This window comes from Thunnus maccoyii, chromosome 17 (genome assembly GCF_910596095.1).
Source record: "Thunnus maccoyii chromosome 17, fThuMac1.1, whole genome shotgun sequence".
In the NCBI taxonomy this organism is placed as follows: domain Eukaryota; kingdom Metazoa; phylum Chordata; class Actinopteri; order Scombriformes; family Scombridae; genus Thunnus; species Thunnus maccoyii.
The window spans coordinates 3,069,650-3,090,878 of NC_056549.1; the positions used below are offsets into that span (position 1 = coordinate 3,069,650).

General features: G+C 38.6%; 1 protein-coding gene across 4 annotated transcripts; it reads left to right on the plus strand.

The window, feature by feature from the left end:
* dnajc5ga (DnaJ (Hsp40) homolog, subfamily C, member 5 gamma a) lies at positions 1-17,253 on the plus strand. Of its 4 annotated transcripts, none has more exons than XM_042391145.1 (7): positions 1-373; positions 8,451-8,578; positions 9,754-9,967; positions 11,080-11,236; positions 12,561-12,742; positions 13,562-13,601; positions 13,884-17,253. In XM_042391145.1, the coding sequence occupies exons 2-5, from the start codon at positions 8,460-8,462 to the stop codon at positions 12,737-12,739; spliced, it is 669 nt and encodes a 222-aa protein (XP_042247079.1). In that variant the 5' UTR covers positions 1-373; positions 8,451-8,459; the 3' UTR covers positions 12,740-12,742; positions 13,562-13,601; positions 13,884-17,253. The 4 variants fall into 4 exon arrangements, with proteins under 4 accessions (XP_042247079.1, XP_042247080.1, XP_042247082.1 ...); XM_042391146.1 differs by having other exon boundaries at positions 1-255; XM_042391148.1 differs by lacking the exon at positions 12,561-12,742.
* Positions 17,254-21,229: the final 3,976 nt, after the last annotated feature.

Consider the following 21,229-nt stretch of genomic DNA (forward strand, 5'->3'; position numbering starts at 1 on the left):
CATCCTAGGAAAAACATGTCGCGAAAAAGGAGGGTGAAGATTGTTCATTTGGTTGTAATCTGCAATCTCACCGCTGGATGCCACTAAATCCTAAACACTGGTCCTTTAACAGGCGAAGTTAAAGAAGAAACCTTGAGAGCAACGTCCTGTCAGTCTTCATTTCAGCCAATAACCGTGTCCGTCCTCTGGCGGAGAAAGCCGGCCACACACGGAGAGGCGGCCCGGCGGCTACCACCTCTCTTGCTAACTTACCGGGTGAGCATCACCGTGATCCTGAGCCGTTAACGTTAACCGGGAGTCAGGACATTCAACCGGATGCCTCTATGATCCAGCTAGCACTACAGCGCGATATACAGTGTTCAGTTTGCACAAGGTGAAGTATTTTTTTTGTTGCCGTTTTAAACCAACTAGCTTGAGCTTAGCTAATTGTAGATAGCTGTCACGGGCACAGGCACCAAACTCCACTCAAAAATATGCCAGTTTAAGGTTGACTTGCTTTTCGACAAAACTAGAATATTGTAATTAAATAGCAAGTATATAATGATTCCAAACATCGTATTAAACCTTTGGATGCACTTTAAGTTCACTTAATCGCCGATAAACAAGATAGAAGGTGTTTTTTAAAGCGTAATGCAATATAAATTTGGTGGGCGGAGGCGGCCAACGACTGTGAACGGATCCAAGTGAGGATTTGTGTTTATGTTGATATAAATTCATGCATGTTGAGCTGAATGTGCGCCGAATTGCAGATTTTACTCCTACTGATACTTTAAAAACCTTAATTTTTTTAAAGAAAGCATATGCTGCACAGACAAGGTAGTAAACATTAAATTGACTGAATTTTAAATGCGGTTTGGTGCATCTTTGTCCTCATGCTACTGCGATATCGGGGCTGCTTCTAGCTAGCTGGTAGCTTAATGTAATGGGCCACTATTACATTTTAATGCATATATTTATGAGGTGTTGCCATAGATTAAATACTTTAAGTGGTGAGATGTCACATGTGTCGTCTGGAAGTGAAGTTAGCCGACAGCTAAGCTTCAGCACCGGGCAAAGCGTGACAGTCTCATAAATGATTAAAGATGTCAAGAGAGTTATGGTAGTACTCCGGCTGTGTTCACTTGGACTAAAAGGAAACAGGTCAAATGTTCCTGCTAACGTTGTCTTTTTTTATGAATGGTGAGGTGTAAAACAGAGAGTAGTTAGGTCTCCATGTGCGGAGAGATTAGGGTGGATTAAAGCTCCAACAAGGACAAACAGGCGACAATCACGCGGCGTTCAACCCAACCATCACCGGGCAGTTTGCAGAAGCAGCGGCCTCTTTCACCCCCCCCCCCCACCGACCCCCAACCCCCTGGAGGGACATGTGGCTGGATCATCACTTTATCAAACAGCCATCAGTCTAAAAAGTTCTGCTTTGGTTTAATATCTAAAAACCAAAATCAGGCTCCAGTATGGCAGCTAGTATGTGGTCAATCATCACGGGATCAGTGGTGGAAAGTGTCTCCATACTCACAGACTACACACTGCTGTGTTTGGAAACCACTGGTTTCATCAAGTAGCTCAAATGGAAATACTCAAGTAAAGTACAAGTACCTCAAAATTGTACTCCAGTTCAGTATTTGAGTAAATGTACTTAGTTACTTTCCAGCTCTGCAGGGGATCATGACCCAGTTATGTAAATATGGAGTTTTTGTGCCCTGAGTTTAGCCTCTCAGGAATCTCTATAACCTGACCCAACTCTGCCATTTAAATACTTCAGGTCAGGGGTCAGCAATTAGGTTCAAACATGGGCCAGTTTTTGTTTTTGTTTGTTTGTTTGCTTTTCAGCGCCAGGGTTGCAGCTAACGAATATTTTCATTCGATTTGAAGATGATCTGTCGGTTATTTCCTCCAGTAATCGATTTAATTGTTTGGTCTATAAAATGGTGAAAATGTCTTGTTTTGTCCACAACCACAGACGACTAAAGATACCAGAAAGATACCCTGAAACTGTTCTGTCAATCAGATCATCTATAATGCAGTTATCACAAAATGAATATCAAACAACTGTCAGTCAGAACTGTTTCAAACAGAACTTGTATGTCTGACCTGTGCTGCTGTGATTACACATCTTTTAGAAAGATATTGTTATTTTTAGCTATAAAGAGTCTATTTTAAGAGTTTCTGTCCTTTTTATCTGAGTGAATATTTTCACTCAGTTTTTATCTTCACTTGATTTTCCTCTTTGGTGGATTTTTGACAAACGTCTTTGTCTTGAGCAAAATAAAAAAGCTTTGTGGAGCCGATACTATACAGGATTAAGGTGTTTTTAAGAGTTTAGTTTTAACAGTGAACCACCTCAACTCTTCCCCTGAAGTCAGCCAAGTGTGCCAGAGGTCACAGTCGTATTATTTAGTATAAGACCAGAGTGAAATTAAACACGTGGTGTTATTTCTGTCTGCTAGGAGTCAATAAAACAACTGATCAGTGTAGAAACAACCTTAAAATATAGATGGAAAACTGGTGAATAAAAGCGAAAATAGTGAAAAATGTCCATTTCAGTTCAGGATGATGTCTTCAAATGTCTAATCAGCAGCAAAACCCCCAAAATATTGAGTTTACAATGATATAAAGTAGCAAATCCTCAAACTGTTGATACTGAAAGCAGCAAATGTTTGACTCTTGTGGTTAATCAGTTATCAAAATAGTTGCTGATTAATTTTCTGTCAGCCGACTAATCGATTAATCAACCAGTCGTTTCAGATTTGATGGTTTAAGAGTCTTTGGGTGGGTGTTGGAGGGTCTACGTGTGATCTTTGGTGAAGCAGTTTTCCTGTGAGTGACATGAGATTTTTCCTTTCACCTCCTTCGAGGAACTGAGCTGTCAGGTGAATTTGACTACAGCTTACTGTCATGTTTTATGTTCTACAGCGTCGATGGCTGCAAATATTTACATAAAAACCATGAGTTATTACAGACCGGATCCTGTTTTTTGAAGACCATATGACCTGACTGCCTCTAAATGCACACATACAGGCTCCTTTTCACTCAGCTGACAACCTTTCAGCAAAAATAATCCTGATGAACAGTCGCTAAAGTTAGATAGATATCTGAACACACACACAGTCTTTTGTCTGTGTCTAGTTTTAGTGACTGCACTGAGGCTGGTGTCACGTTACGGTTCATTTTCATAAAATGTATGCTGTTCATGTGATAAACAAAGCTATTTGAATATGTGTATATAAAGACAGGAGAGAGATTAATGGAAACACCAACATAAAGTGTCTTTAGGAAGGTGTTGAACCAGTAGAACAGCTCTAGTGTGACTTGGTGTTGATTGTAGAGTCTCTGAACTCAACACTTTGGTCCAAAATCTCCCGTAAGTGTTCAACTGGTCTAAACTGGGTCTCTTTTTTCTACATGCCACAGAGTGGATGTTAATTGCTTAATTGTATCATGCAGTGCACCTGTGTCGAAGCATTTGTGATGTTCCTCCGCTCGTTTATTCAGCTTTTTCCTTTTTAATGTGTCTACAGGATGGTTTTTTAAAGTCTGCACCACAACGACTGCAGTTGGCTAATTAAGCTAATAGAAACCTGGCGTGGTGGCCGTCTATCGATCGCTCCAGTATGAGCTGCAGGGTGGCGGTTTGATCATCCCGTTTGGCAGTCGGTCACAGAGAGTTTTTACCTACAGAGAAATATCTAAAGCTCCTCTGTTATGTTGTGTGTGTAACTGCTTCCTGACTGCAGACAGTTCGTGCAGCATGTTTGGAGAAGTATTTTCCTCTCTTGGCTTCAGCAGGAACGCCATCTGGACCTGCAGCGTTTCCACCGTCCAGGAAAAATAACCCTAACTGTTTTATTTCAGTGAAGATCCAGACCAGCGTTGGGTTTTTACTGTTGCACACTGACATGCCTTTTGTAGTAGTAGTAGTAGTTTAAACCACGTTGCCATAGCAACTGCACAGGTTGATCAGTGAAAAGAAAATCAGTCATTTTTATTGTTGACAGAAAACCTCATTAATTCAAATATGACAATGTTTTATAGTTATATTATAGATTATTCATATGAATTACAGTATAAATTGGTTAGTTGATCATCAAGAAAGTAACAATTAACAGTTTTGATAATCAATTAAGTCATTTATTTATCAAGCAGAAATATCAAACACTCTGTTTCCAGCTTCTCAAATGTGTTGATTTGCAGATTTTCTGTTTTATGTTAAACTGTGATTTCGATTTTCTGATATTTCATAGTTTCCATCAGAGCTGCAACGATCAGTCGATTAATCGATTCGTCGCCAACTAGTTAATAAGCAACTATTTTGATAATTGATTAATTGTTTGGAGTCATATTTTTGATTGATTCCAGCTTCTCAGATGTGAATATTTTCCGTTTTTTTTTTTAGTCTACTGTGACAGTAAAGTGAATATTTTTGGGTTGTGGACAAAACGAGACATGTGATGACGTCATATTGGGTTTTGGGAAACAGTGATCGTCATTTTTCCGACGTTTTATGGATCAACCAATCCATAATAATGGAGAAAACAATCGATAGAGTAATCTGTAATGAAAATAGTCGTTAGTCGCAGCCCGACTGTTTCATTAATTGGTATTTTTTAGATTCTGCTGTATTTATATTCTGTCATTATTTCTCTGATGTGAACACTATGATTGGCTAGTTGCTCTCTGCATGAGAATGTACTTATAAATGTAGACGGTTTGATTTAAAGAGTAAATAGATATTAATGTTTGTAAGTTGTCACTTGTCTCTGGTTTGGTAAAACAAGTATTTTAAAGGTTTAGTGAGCTCTCTCTCTCTCTCTCTCTCTCTCTCTCTCCCTCCCTCTCTCTGGAGACACACTGATCTCTTTCTGACTGACGTTGTCATCGTACGTTACCATCTGTTACAATTACAAATGCATGTAAGCAGTGTGAAGCTTAATTTTTGTTTTCTCAACAGGAAGCTCTTAACTAATCGGATGAGAGACAATAGAAGCAAAGCTCCTTTTCACTTTGCTCTAATGCAGCAGCACATCCAAGTGAAACTACATATGGAGATAGAATTCAGCTCAGGGATTTACGCAGTAGAAGCAAAAATTAACTTAAAACACAGATGTAAGTGAGTGAGTGAGTGAGGGATGTTCGCTGTCTGACCGGCGTTCAGTGCATGTGGAAGTGTGTCTTTGAGAAGGACAGCCTCGGGACGGGAAGCTAAGTTTAGACATTTTTTAAATGGTTTTGATGTGGACAAAGATCAGTATTGTGTGTGTCTGACTGGCGCAGCAGATATGAATGTGGCGCTTTGCTTGATCTTTAAAGGAGACGTATCAGGCTTCCTGTGATTCGCTGTTATTTATATTCTGTTTATAATGTCAAAGCTCCAAAACTTCAGGTGAATGTATTTTAAAAAAAATGCTGCCTGCAAGTCAAAAACCAGGGCTTCAGCCTGCTCTGAATGACCCGTTTGCGATGTTACCTCTACTTCCTCCTCGTGATGACATCACATTGTTCGCACACGCCCACAAACGGTCGTCTGTTCTGTAGCGTTTTGTTGCTGAAATCTGAACATGTACGGATGTTTGAGGCAGGTTTCCATCTGGAGTAAAGAACAAGAAACGAAAGTGAAATCCTGCTACTATAGTTTGTTTACGTAGCCTTCTGAGCTGAGCTTCCTGAAGCTGACCAATCAGAACAGAGTGGGCTCATCAGGAGGCGGGGCCTTAAAGAGACAGGAGCTAAAACGGCCTGTTTCAGACAGAGGCTGAACTGAGGGGCTGCATTAAGGACCAGTAGAAGATAAATAAGGAGTTTTTAACTGTAAATTATACAAAGATATTCCAGTAGAACCCCAGAATATGAATATAAACCTGGAAATGTGCAGAATATGTGTCCTTTAAGACTTTTCTGTCAGTAAAGGTATCACAAGTATCACAATGAAATCTGATAAACGAGATGTTTAAGCTAGCAGCAGCACTGATGATATTTTCTGTTCGAGTATCTCTGAGTTAATGTCGGTGATATTGTGAAACTTGCTGCGGTTGTTACAGTCTTTGATTTCCCTTAAATCAGTGATGCAACTTGTAAGGTTCCCGCCTCATAATTGCACTCAGCGGCTGTATTTAAAGCTGCAACGATCGTCAGGAAATGAATCGACAACTATTTTGATAATCAAGTAGTTGTTTAAGTACTCTTAAAGCAAAAATGCAGAATATTAGATGCTTACAGGTTCTCAAATGTAAGAATTTGATGTATTTCTGGTTCTTCTGTTACAGTAAATTAAAATATTTTCGGACTATTGGTCGGTCAAAACAAGACACGGCAAGATGTTACACTGAGCTTTATTAGACCAAACAATTGAGAAAATATCAGCTGATTAATATATATATATGTATATATATATATATATATATATATATATTGCTGATTATTTGAGTGTTATTTATAATATTGTATATCAAAGGTTATATTGAAAGGAGGGAAACTGCAGTCTGGACTGATGCTCATATTCTGATTTCTGTGTATAAATATGAGTGAGTTTAGTCAAAGAGAGCAGATGAATTTGTAATAGTGGAATAACTAAAGCTCCATAAAGCTGAGCTGAAATAACAAAAGCCTCATTCACACAGGTCCAGTATTAGTCGGGGGTCACAGTGTGATTTGTAACAATTGCAAAGGCCGTCTGAGTGTTTAATCCTTCACAAATCTGCCTGCTCTGTAATATAGCAAGTAAAATCATTTAGATTGGAGGCGTGTTTTATTTATTTATTAAATGATTTATTTAAGCCACATATAATAATTCACTCTGCTTTTACTTCCTGTTTCCTCAGGATCAAAACTGACAGAGTCTGAATCATATATTGACAGATCGTTACAGTAGGTTTCCCTTTGTTTACACTCCAGGTTATACTCCACAGGTTTTATGATCTGTGGACAGTGTGTGTGTGTGTGTATATACATAGAGTGTGTGTGTATAAAGTGTGTGTGTGTGTGTGTATGACTGTCTAGCCAGACTCTGACCAGGACGTTGGCCCTCTCTCACATGGACTTGGACGGGTAATCTGCGAGATCAGCAAAATGTAATCTTCTTTAGTCAACGACCCGAACAGCATTATTTGTGTGGCTTAGTAAGTGTGTGTGTGTGTGTTTGTACAGTGGCCCTCTTTTTAATACAAATACCTTTTTGTAAATGTAATCACTCTTTCTAGGCTGTCGGACATGACTGTAACGCGCTGCCTCCTTTTAGTAAACAGTAGTAATAAAGGAAACAATTCAAACCTGGTGTCACTGAGAAGTTTAGTGCAGAAACTCTGCAGCAGAAGCACAAAACCTGCAGTTTGTGCTGTAAACGGCTCCTGCAGCAGGCTCTAAATCTACAGCGTCACAGACTGAAAGTGTATTGTTTCCACACGTCCTCCTCTTCTACCTCCTCTTCCTCCTCTGAGGAGATCAAAGTCGGTGTCAGTTGTCATCTTTCGAGCAGGATCGTGATTATTAAACAAGCTGTTAATTTTGTCTCCGCAGTTCAGCCGACGCTCAGAGAGATGCAGTTATTGGCTGTGTGTTGTTCATACAGTAGATAGATGACAGACAGTCTCAGTTAAAACTACTGTAGACCTGAACCCTGACCTGACTTTATTTAACAGAAAAAACAACAACAGGAACAGAAACAGCCTGAATAGACTCGACTGTAAAATGACAACAACGTAATTAGAGGAGGCCGATATGAATAAAACCTCCAATCACAGGACATGTGTTCAGTTTGTGATAATTCAGTTTTTTGTGTATGAATGGAGAGATTCTGAGACTTTAGTGATGTTAATAAAAAAATAAATTAAATTATACTGATAGCGCCAAATGAATAAAGTTACTATTAATGGATTTGGTTGCTCTTATTATAAAAAGATGCTCCTCTGGGGGAACTACTGCTCCCATAATGCTTTGGGGATGTAAACAGGAAGTATAACAGATTCGTTGAGTTAGCTGTGAGCTATAACTTCAGCCTCGTTGTTGTAAGTTTATATTTGTTTACAGTTCGGTCCATTAAAAGTATGTTGTATTAATGGATGAACAGACGACTGTCACTGCATCACTTTGACACTTAAATGTGATGATTCTCAGACAAGTTCTGCAGTTTTTTCTATGATGAAAAATGATTCTCTCATTTTTCACTTTTCATTTCAAGCTGATTGTTTTTTTTTGGTTCATTTTGGTTCAAAGCATGAGAGTTGATTTCCAGCACTCTGTATGTTTCTGACATCCTGTCCCAGTCTGTACTGGTGTAATATTACATAAACTACGCTGCTCCTTCGGTAAACAGTGACGAGACGTTTAAACAAAGTATTTAAGATTAACTGTTCAACTCACAGTCTGTCTGATCTCTCAGCAGATAGTTTGCAAAGTTTGATCTCTGAGTGAATATTTCAGTGATTGATTTTTTTTATTTTATTTTATTCTATGAACAGAGGTGAGCCATGGCTGAACCGAACGCCTCCCGTCCCCAGAGGAAGATGTCCACGGCTGGGGAGAGTGTGTACAAGGTGTTAGGGCTGGAGAAAGGAGCCACGGCCGAGGACATCAAGAAAGCTTACAGGTAAACAGGCTGAACATCAATCTGAATTATTATTATTATTATTAGTTTAATGTACTAGCAGGTGTTTCCTCTCATCAGTGGTCAGAGATGGTGGAAACGTTCCTCCAGCAGACGCTGATTTCCAAAGATTCTCATTATCTGCAGCTGTAGTGTTGTTATTTAATTTATATGTTTGATTCATCTATTAAAGTGAAACTATTTCAATGACTCAATGACTCAGATAGTCAGGTATTACATTTACACTGATATGAAATAGACTAAACCCGGTAAATGTCTGGACTGTGTTTGTCTATAATGTGAATTTCTGGATATTAAATGTTCACCTGCAGGCTTCTGTAGTGGTCCCAGTAATATTTACTGGTAAATTGTACTGAAGTAGAATCACATGACATGATTTAAGCTGCGTTTGAGTCCAAAAAAAAAAGATAATAAATGCAGTCGCAAGAACAAAACTTCCCTCTCATATCTTGTGATGTTTGATTTGAAAGAGAATGTATTTTAATTCTATCTGTTTATCTCCTGCTGCTCTTTCATCTGGTTCTGGGTTTTCAGTGTTTTGTCAGTTGATGTTATTTCGGGTGTTTTAACTGTTCGTTCTCCTTCACGCCTCTATGCACCTTTTTATTCTGCCTCTTTCCTTCCTGATCGATGATCATGGAAATTATAAATAAAAGTTTCGACAGCGTTTTGGGTTCAAATTCAGACAGTTTATCTCCGCCCGGTTAGCGCAGTTACAGTCAAATCAAGCGCACCTGCAGAGCAGCTGCTGCTCACTAAACTGATATAACAGCTACATGATGTTTTTAATGCTGCTGTTCATCTTTTCAAAATAACATAAAACCCTGTTATTAGTTCAGTTATAATCTGATCAACATTTCCTCGAAACATTCCTCAATTTGTCCAAAATATGAAAATATTCAGATTATTATCACATGATCTAAAGAAAATAGTTGGTTGGTTGATTCATTTTCTGTCAATCAGATATTTATTTCAGTTCCAGGTGTTATAAATTCATCTATAAAGTGTTAATCTGTCGTTACAGCAGGAGTTTCCACTGAAGGAGGATTAAATGATGGTTTTTTTAACATTTTTTTGTACACAAATCTTCCTTCCTTCACGTTTGCATCATGTGACCCTTCGTGTGTGCTTCTCTCTCTCTCTCCTCTCATCATCAGGAAACTAGCGCTGAAGTATCACCCGGATAAGAACCCCGACAACCCGGAGGCAGCGGAGAAGTTTAAGGAGATTAACAACGCCAACTCGATTTTAAACGATGAGACCAAGAGGAAGATTTATGACGAGTACGGCTCCATGGGCCTTTACGTGTCCGAGCAGTTCGGAGAGGAAAGCGTCAAATATTACTTCCTCATGTCCAAATGGTGGTTTAAGGTTTGTGCTTTTTATGGTTTTGATTTTTTTTAAAGGTTTCTTGCGTATAGATTATATTTTATGTGGAGCTGCAACGATTAATCGATTAAGTTTTAGTCATTTTTTTTGCAAAAATACTCAAAATCAGCTGATTTGACCTTCTTGAATGTGAGGATTTGAATCTTTTCTGTGTCACTGATGATAATAAACTGAATATCTGCAGATTTGAAACAGTTGATCAGATAAAACAAGACGTTTCACTATTATCTGACATTTGATAGAAAAAAAACGATGAATAGATTAATTGAGAAGATAATCTGCAGATTAATTGATAGTTGCCCAGAATCAGAATGCTGCAATAAAACCACTTCAGGTTTTTTATAGACAGCCAGAACATTATTGATCAATGTTGGAGGAAACAGGAAATGTCCACAGTTTATTTTACAATCACCAACTGTAACGTCTGCAGAACAAGAGACCTGCAATAAACCTTCGTGGAGCTTTAATGTTTAGTTTTTAGTGGATATAAAACAGTTTGTTTTGCTTGTGTACGAGTCAGATTAGTGGATGAAAAACACTCTGAGATGCAACATTTATCACCGTTTTAGATTAAAACTATAAAGTCCTTTTGTCTTTTCTTTTTTTCCATGTAGTTCACACACGTTTATAAATCCTGAATATTCCCGAGAAAATCACGTCTGATCTGTTTTTACAGGATTAAATAAAATCCTCGCTGCTCATAATTTGAATCCCTCCTACTGTTAAAGGTTTGGACAGTTCAGCTGCTTCTGTCTGTTTGATTAATCTGATTATTTTCTCAATAAAACATCATGAAGCTCACAGTGATGTCATCAAATGTCTGGTTTTGTCCAACAAACAGTGTCAAATATTCAATTTAAGCAGCAGATTCTCTTTATTTTAAGAAGTTGGAACCATCAGATGTTTGTTGTTTTGCTTCAAGTGGAAACAAAACGATCACTTGATCATTAAAATAGTTGCTGATTAATTTTCCGTTGATTGACTGATTGTAGTAGAAAAGAGTCGTCAGTCACACAACAACATCCTGAGTCATTAAAGGTCTTATCATATTTGATATTTAAAGGACGTTCTTCGTGTCTCTTGTCTTCCTGCAGGCTCTGGTGGTTTGTTGTACGTTGTTCAGCTGCTGCTGCTGTTGCTGCTGCTGTTGTTTCTGTTGTGGGAAATGCAAACCGCCCGACGACGATGAAAACTACCAATACGTGGACCCTGAAGACCTGGAGGCTCAGATCAAAGCGGAGCAGGACGGAGGTGAGACGCTGCTCAGAGATGGATGATATTAATAATCAGTTACCACTTTCTGTACATTTAACATTCGTCTCGTGCAGGTTTCAAGTCTATTTTTTTAAATTGTTTTATATGTAGATCTATTCTATGTTGCATAACTTTAATTGCTTTGTGATTGACACCTTATGAGTTGTTGTGCAGCGAGGAGACAGTCGACTCCTGTTATTTGAATAATATTTACATACATAGATCAACAGGCAGCAGAGTCCAGTCTGAATATGATCAGCTGTTGATACATGCAGTGACGAGCTGCTACTGACGACACATGTGATGTGAAAATGTCTGAACTCTACTTTTTCAGCTGCTTTAATGCAAACAAAGATACAGATTTCAGTCCTTGAAGAGGAAAAGAAAAAAAGAGACGTGTGAAGCTGCTGCTGTGAACTCAGCTGTTAGACACTAGTTCAGTTTCAGTTATGAACACATGAAGGCTGATGTTGGTTTCATTCTACCGTTCTTGTTTTTTTTTTTTTTTTACTGGAGACTTTCATGTCTAGTAAATAAACATTTTCATATTACAAGTTTCTCTGAACACATAACGTGTCATTATTAACAGATAATTCAGTGCAACAACTCAGTTGCACTACTTGGAGAATAATTAAATTAAACTAATAATAATTAAAACAGGCTGTTTGTGTCCCAACAACTTAAAGAACTCGATTCAAAGCCCCAGTCTTTGTCTTTTTTTCTTTTCTTGGTTTATGATTTAATGTTTAGTTTTATCATCTCAATAAAAACCATCAATAACTGATCTGCTTTGAGGAATAAATGATCTGGTTCAGTGTTTTATCTAAAGTAAGATTATATTTTTATACTTTTCCTTCCAGTTTATTACAGTCTTCATAATCATCTGTGTGTTTACCTGTAGATGAATCTGGTCACCAACGTTGTTCAATCAAACTTTATTTGCACCTTTTTAATAGAGATTAGTGATGACCAACAAGCTGATAATAAGACAGAACAAATGTAACCAGTGAAAACAATTTGAGACTAATGAACACAAAAAAGATAAAAATGTAATAAAACCAACAAAATAATTCAAAATAAAATAACTTTTTATCTTTTAGTCGAGAGACAAGAAACACAGCAGAGATAAGATTTTATTATCTGCCTTTTTTGTATTAAAAATAAATACTAGAACACTTTATCACCACAGTATCTTTACAAGGTGAATTCAGTTTTAAACAGCATCTGTGGGACAGTTGATGTTGACAGTAAAAAAACGACCCGGTGGATTTAACATGCTCTCATGCTGCAGGATTCGTGTTTTCATGCTCCAACCCAACAGGTAACACAGTAATCATAGGCCAGCCCACATCTAATCTGGGTCCAGAAAGCCCAGAAGGCCAAAGTCAGCAGCCCATCCCCCTGCCCATGCCCATGCCTCCACCTGAGCCCCAGTCTGCGACCTCCACCAGTCCAGCAGGGGAAGAAAACCCCGGAGAGACCTTACCAGAGTCGAAATGACTCGTAAGAGCCACCGTGTCTCGTTTGTTTTTGTGTCGTCAGTGTTGGTCTGTACGAGGAGTCGTCTCCCGTCCTCGGTGTTGCTTTGCCAGCTGCCTGCCTCTCTGCCTGGCTGTACGTTGTATCGCTGCTTCTTCACTCATCGATAAACAAACAAAAAAAAACCCGCCCGTGCGTATTTTACTGCCACGTCCATCGTTTGTCCGTCTTGCACCTGCATGTCGCTCTGTGCTGTACATGTGCTTGTTGTCAGTGTTACGTTGAGTCACTGTACTGTTTGCTTGAAATGCTGTCAGAAAATACGCATGAAGGCTGAATTAATTCCACGTTAAAAGGAATTAAACTGACTACACGCTGTGACGGACAGGAAACGCTTTGCTGTCAATGAACTGAAGAAGCCTTTTAGATTAAAGGTGAAACATGAGTACAGTAGTATAGTGTAATGTTGAACCAGTAGTATAATTGTATATTATATAAATATTCATTTAATGAACAGCTTCTTTGTGTTGCATGTCAACATTCATCTTCCTGTTGTCCTGTTATAATCACATTCATTTGCTGGTTGCTTCTTCTGTATGTAAATGTAAGCTGTTTATCAGAAATATGCAGGTTTTTACAGTTTTTAATTTTAATTAAATTAATTTTTGCATTTAAATCAAGATGTGTATTGTAGTGAGCAGTTTAGCACTCTGAAACCTGCAGATTGGTGGTAGTTTGGAGAGAGATTTGGAGATTTGTTAAAGAAATTAAACGTTGTGCTTTGTGTATTGTTATGCGTCATATATGTGATTTTAATGTGGGTGATGTTCTCTCCTCTTACAGGAAAGTGACAGTGTGGACGAGCCTCAACTAGCGGACGCAGGTACTGTTGGTGATTTATTTTATATTTGGATAAAACAAACAAAACTGAGAACAAGTGGAGTCGTTGTGAAAGTGCTGAGAGAAGAAGTTAGATGTTTGAAATTGATACAACTTCATGAAACATTTTTGATCATATTTGTACATAAAAAAATGGAACTTTTACTGGAAACATCGTATTTAGGGACTAGTTTCTTCCAGCAGCCGCAGGTCAGAGGTCGCTGTAGCTGAAGGGGAGACGATGTCGACTCTTTAACTCACTTTGACTCTCTTCTTTATCCTTCAGGCAGTCGAGCCCCCTTTATGATCCAGCCACATCCGACTGCTGCCAGCGACCCAGAGATCAACCAGCCCAAAGCCACCAGCCAGCCCAGGCCCTGATCCTGACCAACCCCCCCCCCCACCTACCCACCCACCCAGTCAACCTACCTGATCTGCCCACTGGACAACACCTGTAAGGTGGGCACTTGAGGGCTCATAGCCCGCCTCCATGGAACTCAAGTTATGGAGGATTATTCATGCAAATTAATCTTCTCGCTGGGCTCTGACGAGGCTACGTTTGGTCCATCATTGAACTCTGCAGTACACAACAAACTGGCCATGTGTTGTGGCTTTACTCCTCTACTGAGCCCCCCCCCTCTCTTCTTCCAGCCTGCCACGTTACTCAGCCTGGGCCAGATATGACCTTGTTAGTCATCCAGGACAAGGGTGGGCAACATGCCTGGACTTCTTACTACCCATTCCAACCAGTAAGGATGTGAAACCGGGCGTGAAAAAACAGCGAAAGCTGGAGGCATGAGGTCACCGAACCTTAAGATGACATCGTGAAATGGTGATGCTTGTTATTTGTTCGCTATCCAGACCGAGACTGGATCTTTCTCTCTGCCCTTCCAGTCTCCCTCCATTATGGACTTTGTTACTGACCAACAGGAGGGCTTTTTTTCTATTTTCCCCCCTTTTAAGCTTTTCACTTGTTTTTGGAGTTGCCTCTCTGAAACGAGAGCAACGAGGCTTGGTGTTTAAAATAACTCCAGTATGGAAACGAGACGCCACATGTGACGTGTACACATCATCAGAAGCCAGCAGCACGACGACGATGAGAGTGTGGAGGGAGCTTTTTTATTCTCTCCTTTTTTTTCCTCCTGTCTTGTTTTAACAAACAATCTCATTTAGTTAAATGTTCCATTACAGCCGTCTGCTGTTGGTCCTTTCTTCAACTCTTCCTTCCGACTGTGGTGGTAAAGGATATTTTTTCGGAGAGGGAGAGCGAGCGAGCGAGCGAGCGAGCGAGGGAGGACGAAACCGTGATTTGGAACACTGATACATCTCACATGAACGCACAATCTGAAGTGTGTGAGGAGGAGGAGGGAGAGTGAACGGAAGAGACGTTAACGAAGCAGAAGTGACTGCACGACTGATATTCAGAGGATGTTTTTGGATTTTTAAATGTCTGAGCCAAAACCCGAAGCTTGAGATTTTTAGAGCATGGATCAGGAGTAGAGTCGAGGCTTCCTTCCTTCCCCTTACCCCCCACCCCTCCAACGTGCATGCATTTTTGTCCGGATGCATGCTCCTTCTGTACAGCACTGAAATACAGACCCCAGCCCAACAAACATGGAAGGACTGTCTACCTTTTGCAGATGTGCAGACTCTGGATAAAAACACACTATATCCAAACAAACACTCGTACCAGCTCCTATGTCACCCACTGCTAAAAAAAAAAATAAAGCCCCCAGTATAATCTATCTACTAAAACAGACAGATGCCATACCCTGGAAAAGAAACTCTGGAGGTTTGACTCGATGACTAACTTTATGTTCATTATATTTTGTCTGATCTACATTATCGTGCTCCGTCTTACGTTGCCGTCGGTTATTTGTTAGACCAAAGCAAACAGCTTCATGTAGCCAGCCAACCAGGCAGATGGTGTCTGGAGACGCCATTTTTGCTCTGTAAAGCCTCAGTTCTGTTTGTTAAAAGCTGTTTGTATAATATGCATCTGGGTCTATGCACCTTGTGAAGCGGGTTTGTTGCTATTTTTTAATGGTTTATTTTTCTAGTCTTGGTTCAGGTTTTATTGTACCTCTTTCTTCCAGAACTACAGAAACCATAAACGTTAAAAGTTACTTGATGAAGATAAACTCAGGTCCAGATTCACTAAGACTGCATCTACTAGCTCCAGTACTCCTCTGTTACTTTGATGTATCAATTGTTTCCTCTATAAAATGTCCATCTTGTTTTCCTGGAGTCCTGCGTGACATCATCAAATATCTTGTTTTAACAGTCTAAACCCCCAAAATATTCAGTTTACAAGGATATAAAGGAAATAAATTTGAGATTTGGTATCTTTACTTAACAATTCATTGATGATCAAAATAGTTGTTTTGACTGACTAATCGATTAATTGATGAATCGACTGGTTGTAATTTGATTTCAGGTCCTTGAAAGGAGCTCTGAGCAAGCAAACAACCGTCTTTATTGCAAATTTCAGGCACTCAAGTTTTTTTACTGGAGGACTAATCCATTAAGTCCTGCGTCTTATCCATAAATCTCCTTTTTTACAATCGCAACGTTCACCAAGTGATCGGTCTCAAGTTTCCAGGACAGAAAACCTTCTCTAATTACAGAAAAAATGTCCTCTACATGTGCAGAAGTATTTTGTAGCTGTAATTATGTTATGATCAGATATACATACAGGTACAAGTACATGATTGGCTTTAATCTGCAGTTGTTGTCTGTGCAAACGTTTGGTGAATCTGGATCTGTGTTATTTTAACTGCAGGGTGTCATGACGACATCGAAGGAATTTACTCATCTAGTGTCAAATGCACTTTTTTTTTTTTTTTTGCAGGTTTTTTTTTGCAGGTTTTTTTTTTTTGCATCTCATTTTCTCTTCACTGTTCACAGAAGGTTTTTACTTTTGGTTTGACATTCTGGTTAGAAGGGAGCATTCACCTGTTGACCTTGGGGGGAAAATGCACCAAGCCTTGTTGTCTGTACGGGACGCTACATGTCTGCTGTTCTGGTACTGAAAAGGGGTTTTTATTTTTTTTTTATGAGCACTGAGTGTATTTAGGGCTATTTAAAGGTTGACAGGGTGTTTTCACCTTTTTAATGAAATCTAATTAGTTAGCTGCCCCAGTTAATTACAGCCGTGTGTGTCAGGTGTCGGCCTTAGTGTGTCGAGCTTAAAAGCAAAAAGCAAACTAGAGAATATCAGAAAATAAACTGTTCACTATGCAAACAGTCAAGATCATGTGAACAGTGTTGAGTAACTCTTTGTTGGAATAAAATAACAAAGCTAAGTGCAACTTTCAAATTTTCATAGTTAACAATTTACCACACAGGTGCTTTGGTAGAATTAACACATTTTACTGCTGAAACATGTAACAGAGTTTCTGCAACCCGACATTTCATGTTATCAATTCCTTCTGAAACCCAAAATTCAAAATGTGTCAACTCTGTCCGGCATGGAGCGTTTATATTTAAAGAGTTTGTGTCTTCTCAAATTATCAAATGAACAGAAACATTCTCATGTGTGAAGTTGCATCAAGTCCTTTTAACAACACTTTGGAAAAAAAGAAGCCAAATCTGTCCATCCTGCAGTATTTTTAAATCAGACTTTTTTTTTTTTTTTTTTTTTTTTTTGCAAAGGACAAAGTTACAAACGTGAGTTTTTCAACATTTTGTTGCCATGCAATGTCAGCTCTCCATTAATTTCATGCAAAACCTTTTTAATATTGTTTACATAAGTCATTTTGAAATTAATAAGTTGATGTGTTAATGTGGAGAATTGTTGTCCAGTGTGGAAGTACTGTTGCTGTTGCTTGTAGGTGTAGGTTTTTTTTTTTTTTTTAATAGATGAAATGTTTCTGGTGACAGGGTGACCTCTGACCTCTGAGGGGTGTTGCTGTGTTTTTCCTCCCGTGATAAATAAAGGCCATAGTGTGTCTGTGTATTAAATGTACTGTTGAAAAGCATCTGACACAAAACCACATTTGAATTCATCTCTCAGCTGCTGAAACGTTTCGATATATTACCCAGCGAACTGCAATAAAATAATAATAATGTAGATCTACATGTAGGACCAGCAAACTACGCTCCTCGTTTCATCTTGTGAATTACAAACAGCTCGTTAAAAAAGTCCATCGCTTCATTTTAGCGTCTTTTAAGGGGCTTCGTATCGGCTTGTATTTCTCACAGGAACTTGAAGGTCGTCGTTTCATCTCAAGTTCTTACGATCAGGAGCCGAAACCTATTTGATCCTCAACATTTCAGGAATCTTTCTTTTTTTTTTGTCCAGATCCTGTCAGATCATTTCAAGGCCATTGAGCACTGAAAGAAGACACATTATTTATTATTTTTTAAATTGTTGTAAATAACTCAAAACTGCAAATTATCTTGACAAAATTCCTTATTGTTAATGGACATGTTTTATTGATTAATGTCTGTTTTAACAGTGTACATACATTTTTAATTTTTTTTTTTTTTAATTTATGTCAAATAGAAATGCTTTAATTTAAATTTTACAAAACGTGATGGTGGTTTGGAGTTCAACTTGTTGGGTCATCTTGGGTGTTAAATCAAGAGCGCACACTCTGAAGTCATTTCTGTGTTCGCTTTAAATGGCGGGCTCAGGCGTTCCTGCTAACGTGTTAGCATACGCCGTGTTAGCAGGTGGACAACTTTGTATCTGTGCTCTTGTCACTGAACGGATAAACTGACCTGTGGGACAATCTACCAAAAAAAAAATTGCTGGATTTCTTTTAAGAGTGACAAGAAAATACTAAAGCTGAACACAAGAGTAGATATGATGAAGTCATTTTATGATGGTGGATGATTTTTTTTTTTTCTTTGTTTTGGGCGTGTCACTTCCTGTGGACGATCTGTAAATGAGTTGTTATGAAATTCAACCAAATAAAAAAAAAAAAAAAAAAAGGGGGATTTTATAACTTTCTGTCTGGTAGTTTGTCTTGTGTTCACACTCGCCTGCATTTACAGTGTGATGCCTCCTGGAAAATATTTTAATTAAAGGATAATTCTTTTGATATTGTCAACAAATTCAATGAAAAGACCAAAACCAACAATGTGTTTTCATTCGTCTCTTAGTTTCTGACTTCCTCTCGCCTGTCTGCGTCCCATTTGTTCAATCGATCAATGTTTCTGCTTAAAAGATGGGTTCATAATTTTTCAAGTGTGTCTTAAAACAACAGTCAGGAGCCCAAATGAACATTAAACATGTTTTTCTTGCTGTAATCATTCCTCCTGTTCATACTGACCATTAGAAGATCCCTTCATAATGTACTTACGATGTAAGTGATGGGGGACAAAATCCACAGTCCTCCTTCTGTGCAAAAATGTTTTTAAAAGTTTATCTGAAGCTAATATGAAGCTTCGGCGTCCAAATTAGTCAAATCAAGTAGATATCTTTCAACGTTACAGTCTTTTTAGTGCCAAAGTCCCTCTTTTTGTTACTATACTTCCACCTGCAGCTCAACAGGGAAACACTGTCCGAGGAAACACAAAGAGGGAATTTGATGCTAAAAAGACTGTAAATGTGTCAGATATCCACTTGATATGACTAACTCAGACTGCTGAAGCTGAATAGAAGCTTCACATCAACTTTTAAATGACTGTGTGGATACGCTGTGGATTTTGGCCTCCATCACTTCCATTGAAATCACATTTGAAGGATCTTTTAATATCCAGTATGAACAGGAGGAATGATTACAGCGAGGAAAACCAATTTCACTGTTCAGATGGACACCTGACTGCTGGTTTAAGACACACAAGTCTTTCTTTAAAGAATTCCACAGTTTGACGCCACATACTCGAATACACATCTGCTTTAAAAGCAGTCCGTGCATACTGATGCTTAAAATTAAATTTCTTTCAATAGTGCTCACCTTGGAGCAACAAACAAACAACTTTTTTAAAAAAAATTTTAGCAGTACACACTGTTGCCCTGTACATAATAATGTCTATAACTCAAACAGATCTTTAAGTTTCAGTCCTGACTTAATAAACAGCCTGTTGGTATGTTCTCTTGAATCCATCTTATTTATAATTCTTACTTCTCTTTCTGTAATATAAACAATGACTTTCACACAGTAACTAAAATATGTCAGAATAAGTGGACAGTACAGAATGTGCATTGTCTTCTAGTTTAACACATACTTTGCTTTGTTCAAAACAGAAATATTCTTGTGAACAGCCGCTCAGAGTAACTGATTTATAGGTCTGTGATGCACAATGATTACCTGAAACCATGAGACCCTGATAGTCCAGCGGCATGAATAGCTGTGCGTGTTAGTATGTTTAGCTTACTCTGCAGTGGCCCACTGCTCCCAAGCCTATAAATAGTCTGGTAATCCCATTAGCGGCTTAGTCTACTTAGCGACTCCATTCTGTTGATTAGCAAATACTTGGTGTGTTCGGTCGCTAGGAACTGACCTCACTGCCGTTTGCTCGCCTATCAGGGAGTTGACAAAGGTCAGAGGGCAGGGACAGTAGTAGAAAGTGACTCTGGGTCATATTGATTGGTTAGGCCAATGCTTTATTTAAAACTGACGCACAATTAAAGGAAAACATGGTCCAGGTCTGAATGCTTGACCCCTACAGTGAGGGGATCTGGTGGCTCTGTTATGCTGTGGGGGGGGCGTTTTTCTGGCATGGTTTGGGTCCACTTGTCCCCTTAGAGGGAAGGGTCACTGATGATGAAACATTTCTATCCTGATGGGAGTGGTCTCTTCCAGGATGACAATGCCCCAATTCACAAGACATGAGGGGTCACTGAATGGTTCGATGAGTATGACGATGATGTGAATCATATGTTATGACCTTCACAGTCACCAGATCTCAACACAACTGAACATCTATGAGAGATTTAGGGCTGACGTGTTAGACAGCGCTCTCCACCACCATCATCACAACACCACATGAGGGAATATCTTTCTGAAGAATGATGTTCATCCCTCCAGAAGAGTTCAGAGACTGTAGGATCAATAACAAGGCTGATGAAGACCAGTCTTCAGAAAGATCTGTCACCCGTCTGTATATACAGTATATATTGTAGTATTTGTCAGTATTTTACTTCTCTAGTTGTCTAAGGTTGATCTTAATTTTAGTGAAATTCCTTTTAATTACTTCTATTTATTTCTGTACTGAATTGCTAAAATAGTGCGTTAGTAATAAATCAATCCATTTATTCATTGAAAGATTTCCAGGAAATAAGGTGTTAGGCGACAGATTCAACTCGTCCTTATAAACATACACAGAAGGGATGATATTTTGTCTCCTGGGAGTCAAAAGGATTTGATTTTTGGTGTAACAGAAGGAATTTTGAGATTATGATTTTTGTAACATAAAGGCTTTTTTTCTTGTGAATTATTGCACTTGCTTGAAACATTGCGATATGTATCCCATACTTGTTTATCTTACATATTTTGTTAAAGATCCAGGTTCAGATTGACACTTATTTTTCTATAATTAAAAGATCATTCATATATTCATGACACCTATATTGATCAGGGTCATAGCCACTATTTGGGATTTTAGAAATACCATTACAGTTTTTAATATTTAATAAGAAAATGTTATTTACCGTCTTATATTTAGTAATTTAATTGTTAT

Excerpts from the sequence above, each read along its gene's own strand:
- dnajc5ga (XM_042391145.1), top strand. The coding sequence starts at position 8,460 with ATGGCTGAACCGAACGCCTCCCGTCCCCAGAGGAAGATGTCCACGGCT. Across the intron at positions 8,579-9,753 it reads GACATCAAGAAAGCTTACAG|GAAACTAGCGCTGAAGTATC; the intron begins GTAAACAGGCTG and ends TCTCATCATCAG. Across the intron at positions 11,237-12,560 it reads CAAAGCGGAGCAGGACGGAG|GTAACACAGTAATCATAGGC; the intron begins GTGAGACGCTGC and ends CCAACCCAACAG.